Raw genomic sequence first — 7,355 nt, forward strand, 5'->3', positions numbered from 1 at the left:
CTCTTTTACTGGTTTTTCTGTTGTTTTTTTCTCTTCCGTTATATCATTCACAAATTCAGACAGAAAAAATTGTCAGAGTTTGAGCCTATCACTTTTTTTAGTTTATTTATGGTTATTTAATTTTATCTTAATTCTATTTGCGTTATGTTTAATATGAACATTTAGTTAAATGCTTATTAAATTATTTTTTATATGAAATCTAACTTCACTTTTTGTACATGGGTACTAAAACTTTCTCCTCCCGTTTTTGAATAAAAAATTTTATAAAAATTTAATTTATTTTATTTTTTTAATAATTTTTCATTTGAAATAAATAATTTATTTTTACTTAGAAAAATTTTTATTTAAAAAAAAGTATAACCCTTATATGATTTTGTAAAAATTTATTTAAATTTTTTTATTATAAAATAAATTAGATCAAATAAAAAGATTAAGTAGTTGAATGATATTTTAGATTTTAAATTTTTTCATTTATCAAATTTAAGCAATTGGGATAAATTTTAAAAATATATATATATAATCAAAATTAAGTGCCAAACACTAGTCACATAAAAAGGGAGTAAAAGATAAAATTCTCTTTAGGTTATTGAGTGTTTTAAGTTTCATTTTTCGCTCTCTTTCATGTTTTATATACTCTTTTAGATTAAGATAACTTATCGTGGATTTTTTCTTTTTGTCGTGGTATTGTTTTTTATTGATTTATTTATCTCTAATAGAGATTTAGTGATTGTTTTTCTTATTTTTTTTCTTTATTATGTTTATGTTCGGTTGGTTACATATTTTATAGGTAAAAGTACATTTTTCTCATTGTTTTTGAGTTTTAAAAATATGCATATTGTCCTTTTGCTCTAAAAGGGTTTAGATATAATTAAAATCAATATATCTTTAGAGATATTAGTCGATCTATAAGTTCAAATAACTATCAAAACACAAGAGAACATTAAGAGGTACTGCTTGGTTCTCTAATTAAAACACCGAACAATGGGTGGCTTGATTTTGCTTTAGTTTTGAATCTTGTTTGCACTCTTCGAGGTATATTTAGTGATGACCTTTTGTCTTTTAGTGTGTGTTCAGCCTTTGCTTTTATAGATGGATGATCCCCTCTTTCCCAAGCATTATAGCTCCTTTCAGTCTCTTGAATTATGGAGTTTAACACTTGTTTTTTTTTTTTTTTTTTGTTGAATTTGTTTTTCTAAGCAAAGATGCTTCTCTCGATGGTTGCTGAAGGCTTTTATATGTTTACAACCCTATCAAAATTGGGTTGTGGCTATGATGATCTTCCGATATTATTCTAGTGATTAGATTCTCGATGGTGGGTCAAGGGCTAGACTTATTATTTGGGCCTTTAGTTTTTGAATTTTTTTTAATCCAAGCTAATGTCTCATTATACTTCTAAGTTCATTTAATGGAATATCATCTTAAAAAAGCATTTATATTAAATATTAAAATTTTGTATTCTAAGTGTAATGTATTTAAAATTTCATAGTGCTCTCTAAATTCAATGGTTACACATGTAATATTTTAGAGTAATTTACTCCTAGTGAGTGTTGATATTGATATTTTTTATGATAGCACTATACCTAGCCACATTTTGATTCAAACTGTGAATTGGACTGGTCAAACCTGAGACTAGTTCCATCAATCAGTTCTAGTTCGGGAACTGGAATCTTTTAGAGAAGGCTGATTATGACCCTCCTCCTTTGAACCAGAACTAGAATCAAAATCGATCGATTAAAATCAGCGTGATAAAGGACTATTTAGATTCTGTTAGGAGTTTTAACAAATATTGTTTAGTTAAGACAATATAAGAGAAAAGATAGATTAAAAGACGAAAAGTCTTATTGAAATTCTTCAAAAATTGAAAAATGAGTTTCTAATAGGTAAAGGAGGCTATTTATAATAGAAAAAAAAACTCTAATATGCAAAATTACGAAAGTATCTAAAAAAATAATTAAAATGCAAAATTAATCCCCTAAACGATAGAATTTCCATATCGAACTTTGTGACAAATCTATGGCCCTCGTCACATTTTTGAAAGTTGTGCATCCAAAAAATTATCGTGGGTTTTCATTGGACATCGACAGCAAAAATTAGGCTTAGTCTAAATCTGCCGTAAAGTCCAAGACTAGTTACTTCATGTCATAGCGATTTGCTTTCGATTTCGATTAATTTTAATTTAAAATTGTATTATCCAATCACCTAACCATATGGCAAAATTTCCACATGGTGTCCCATGGTTAGACACAGTGAGAGGGGTCAGGTGGTCTGCAGCCGAAGCTGTAAGCCTGCGGCTAGTTTCCAATGGTCCATTGGACTATTTGGAAATGGTCCAAAAGTTGACCATTTTCATTTGTTTTTTAATTTTCTCTACTATAATTATCCAAACTTTACCTCACTCAAATCATTTCAAAATCCTCTCAACTCTTAATTTTCTCAATATTTTCTTTAATTCGAAATTATTTCAATGCTCTTAATATTTCTTTTAATATAAAATCATCTTAGTTCTCTCAAATTATTTTTATTTTCTCAAAAACTCTAGCACTTTAATTTCTTTTCATTTTTTTATAATATGTCAAGTTTTGAAAATTCATTAATGAGACCATATAAGAGCAAAAAGAAAATAAAATTTCACTAATCAAGATATGTTTTATCTCTATTTTAGGCCTATGGTACCGAGACCTTCGATGATTGTTTGATAGTCAGCTTCTTTTCACAAATCCAACAAATATTAGATCTCAGTATATAAATATAAATATTGGTGATGATGAAGCATCAACTCCAATAGTGGAGCCGATAATACGGTCAATCCAATTGGGTCATATGTTAAATTCTGATATTTTTACAGTTTATTCTACTATGAAAATCCCTTATAATTGAGATGAAATACAATTATTACAATCATCTTTTTAAATTTCAAGTTGGAGGTGAATGTGGAACTTTTCGAAGATATATTTGAAATAAACATCATAATGAAGCAAAGTGGTAATACAACACAAACCTAAATCTCAAAATCTCAAAATTTGGAGGTACGCAACCGCCTAATATTTCTAAATATTCTAATAATTTAGCTGGAAAAGAAATGACAAAATCAATAAGCATTGAACTTGTATTCTTTTTATTTATTGAAAAATAGTGAGTTCACAAATATTTTCAAACTGTTTTATGCCCTGAATATAAAAAAAAAAATTTCTCTTAATTCTTTAAAAGGATGTGTAATGTTGTGTTGTGATGAATGATAATATGCACATTTTGTAGTTTTAATATTCTAAAACACTTAAATATTGAGTTTGATTTTATTTAAAATAGGTGGATTCATTTGAATTTTGATATTTTAATAGGTTAAACAAAGATTGGAGAATAACAAAGAAAAAAATTTAATTTGGAATCAACATTCTGAAATCAAATGTGGGAGCAATCAAATTCATAGAATAATGAGAAGCAGAGTCATATTTAAATTCTAATTCCCAGACGAACTATGTTATGGACTACGTTATTGGCACAACATACTTAATGAACAGAATTCAGTTTCAAATCCGAGAAATAAACAGATAACTCTCATCTGCCAAGATATACTCAACCTTGATTTTAGCTATTTGTATTTAGGTTAAGTTAGAATTTTTAGCACTATAAACAGAGGATATTCTGATGTATCTCATCTCTCATCTCCTATTCTTAATTAGTTTAGGAGACTAAAAACACTCTTCCCATTGTAGTGTTTCAACCATGAACATGTGTGGCTATGTTTTTTCTTTCAGTTAAAGGATAATTAAGGTTTCACTTTAATTGATTGTGAGATTTATGTGATTCTATTGCTTTTTTAATTGTTCTTGATATTTATATTGTTTCTGTAACTAGCGTTTATTATTATTCTATTGATTATTGCAATAAGAGTCCATTGCACAGTTATTAGAATAATATATTGATATTCAGATTAATTAAATCCGTAATTATTTAGTGTAATCTGAAACAAGTGGTGAATTCAATTGCGTAAGACCCTCCTAAGGAACAACATAATCTAACTTAAATGAATCGAGCGTCTCGCTTTTGTTAGTTAGAATCAGGTCCTTTTAAATCTTAATGTTGTAATTGGATTAAATTCTAGAAACGTCTCCTATGGTTGTCTAAGAGCTAATACTAGTTAACGAATATCTCTTAACTAGTTTAAAATCTAAGGAATGATTAGATATCTGAAGCGTCTATTTATAATTGGTCTATCAATAATTAATTTTGAATTATTTTTTATATATGTGATCAACTAATAAAGCTGAAACTAGGATTATTCCTTTGACTGAATATTTCTCATCTTGATTCTTTCTCTTAAATTTAATTGCTTATTTTTTTAATTATTTTTTATTTATTTTCAATTTTCTACATTCAAAACCTCCCCTATTTTATTTTATTTTATTTATCTATTGTTCATTCAATAGAATTAATTTACTTATCAGTCTCTGAGTGATCAACCCTGCTTACCATTATCACAAGTTTTATTCTAAACATGAATTTATTTTTGATGGTTTCGACACCCATCAAATTTTGACGTCATTGCCAGGGACTGGTTCTAAATTGTTTTATTAATTCTTTTTGAATGGCACATACTAATCTTGCAAGCAAACTCAAGTTCAATCCAGAAAGTGAAAAAACCGCAAGAAAGCTGAGAAAAGAGGTCAAACAGCGAAACAAAGACATGTCATCGTCTAGCGATTAAGTATAACTTGCTGTTGAGGAACAAGAGGAGATCGCTGTTGAAGAATAGATTGCTATCGACGAATAGGTCATGGGCACGGAGAAAATAGCATCTGACACGGACGATACTTCTAGTGAATTTGACGTGGAAGAGAAAATGGTTGAAGAGAAAGAATATATGATGTTGACAATGCTGATGATCCTCAACCCCTTTGCATCACCTACCCTGCGCTAAATGCACCACTTGAGCTAAAGTCAGGATTAATTCATCTCCTCCCCATCTTTAAGGGATTGAAAGGGAAAACCCTCATAGACATTTGAAAGAATTCCATGTGGTATGCTCTAGCATGAGACCACAAGGAATTACAAATGAACAAATCAAGCTAAGGGTTTTTCCTTTTTCTCTAGCTGATAATGTAAAAGATTGGTTATACTACCTATCTCCAGGTTCAGTCACTACATAGGGAGAAATGGTAAAATTATTTTTGGATCGATTCTTTCCTTCTTCTAGAGCATCTGCAATTAGAAGGGAAATATCGAGAATCAAGCAAAAAGAAACAGAAACTCTCCATGACTATTGGAAGAGATTTAAACGCCTATGTGCAAGCTATCCTAGGCATGACATTTCAGATAAACAACTCATGCTCCATTTTTATGAGGGACTCACAACTATAAAAAGACGTATGATAGATGCTACAAGTGGAGGTGCGATACGCAAAAGAACACCCCGAGAGGCTAGGGAACTGATATCCATGATGGCAACAAATTCACAATAATTTGTACCTATACAAGACTCTCATAGGAGAGTTTACGATGTAAGTAATTCTTCTGTTGAATCTAGACTTTCTCATCTAACCACTTTAGTTGAAAATCTTATTGCAGAGAAGGCAAAATAAGCCAAAGCTTGTAGAATTTGTGCTAATACGGGTCATCCCACTGATATGTGCCCATCACTTCAAGAAGACGACCAGCATGTGGATGCTATCAATGGGTTCCCAGGTCCTCCATAAAAAAGCATGATCTTTTCTCAAATATGTATAACCGAGGATGGCAAAACCACCCAAATTTTAGCTATAAACAACAAAATTTTTAAAGCTATCAGCCTAAACAATTTCAACAGCAAGTGCCTTAATCCAATTTAGGTATATTTTTGGAAGATATTGTTAAAAGTTTGGCAACTAATACTTAATAATTTCAACAGGAGACTCAACAATTTTAACAAGAGACCGGACGAGTATTCACAATCTGAAAACACAAATGAGTCAATTGGTAGTATCAATGAACAAAATGGAAAATCCAGGTAAGCTACCCTCTCAGACAATAGTAAATCCCAAGCAGAATACAAGTGTTGTTACACTCAGAAGCGGAAAAGAACCGCAGGACAATCCTTGTCAAGTAGGTCATGGGCACGATCGCAGTACAAACCTAGAAACTAAGATGATCGTACCTGAACCAAATAAATCAGCTTCATGACCTGTGCAATCCGAACCTCTGATTATTAAACCTCCTTTTTCTAAGAGATTAGCTAAGTCCAAACGCGAGAAAAAAAAGGAGATCTTTGAGACATTTCATAAGATATAAGTCAATATACCTTTACTTGATGCAATTAAATAGGTACCTCGCTGTGCGAAGTTCTTAAGGGAATTATGCACAAATAAAAGAAAGCTAGTAGTCTACTAAAAGGTTTGTATGGATGAAAAGGTGTATGCTGTTTTTTAAAGTAAAATGCCTACCAAATGCAAGGACCAAGGTATGTTCGCTATACCTATCAAAATTGGCAAAGTAGGAGTTAAGAAAGCAATGTGTGACTTAGGTGCATCTATAAAAGTAATATCATTGTCTATTTATCAGTCTTTAAATGTTGGTTCATTGAAAGAAACTGGTGTGGTGATACAATTGGCTAATAGATCGATTATATACCCCGAGGGAGTTTTAGAGGATGTACTTGTACAAGTTGGTAATTTAGTATTCCCTGTTAATTTTTACATGGTTTATATGGATGATGATAGGTCCTTTAATACATCTGACCTTCTGTTAGGTAGACCTTTCTTGACAATTGCTAGAACAAAAATAGATGTTTTTGATGGCATGCTTACTATAGAGTTTGATGGGAAAATTATAAAATTTAATGTGTATGACAGCATGAAATACCTAAATGACTTTTCTAATGTGTGTGGTGTAGATATTATCGAACCTTTAGTCCAACAAGTATTTGAGTTGCAAGGTGAGGATGAACTAAAAACTGTTATGTATGAGCACCTGAATAAAGCTAAATTGACAGGCATAAGTGTTGATTTCATCCTACAAGAAAGGCTAGGGGATGTTGTCCATGAACTTGAAGCTAATAAAATCAAACATAACGTCTCTACTTTAGAATTACCTACTGTTCATTTTAAACTTCTACCATTTGTTATGCAAGCCCCATAATTGGAGTTAAAACCATTGCCCACTCACCTCAAGTATGCATATCTTGGGGCAAAAAGTTCTCTACCAGTAATTATGTCTAACAAGCTGGCATCGTATAAGGAAGAGGAGTTGATTCGAGTCTTGAAAGAAAATAAAAGTGCAGTCGGCTAGACTATAGTCGATATAAAAGGAATTAGTCCTTCCATATGTATGCACAAAATCTTATTGGAAGAAGACAGCAAGCCCACAAGGGAAGCTCAATGCCG

General features: G+C 31.0%; 1 protein-coding gene across 1 annotated transcript; it reads left to right on the plus strand.

Annotated features, from left to right (window-relative positions):
- The first annotated feature begins 6,408 nt into the window (after positions 1-6,408).
- LOC110621518 lies at positions 6,409-7,110 on the plus strand. The gene has a single exon (XM_021765795.1). The coding sequence runs from the start codon at positions 6,409-6,411 to the stop codon at positions 7,108-7,110; it is 702 nt and encodes a 233-aa protein (XP_021621487.1).
- The last annotated feature ends 245 nt before the right edge of the window (positions 7,111-7,355 follow it).

Source organism: Manihot esculenta, chromosome 8, assembly GCF_001659605.2.
Source record: "Manihot esculenta cultivar AM560-2 chromosome 8, M.esculenta_v8, whole genome shotgun sequence".
NCBI classification, from domain to species: Eukaryota; Viridiplantae; Streptophyta; class Magnoliopsida; order Malpighiales; family Euphorbiaceae; genus Manihot; species Manihot esculenta.

What these genes read in the sequence shown, in the direction of transcription:
- LOC110621518 (XM_021765795.1), top strand. Translation starts at nt 6,409, where the DNA reads ATGCCTACCAAATGCAAGGACCAAGGTATGTTCGCTATACCTATCAAA.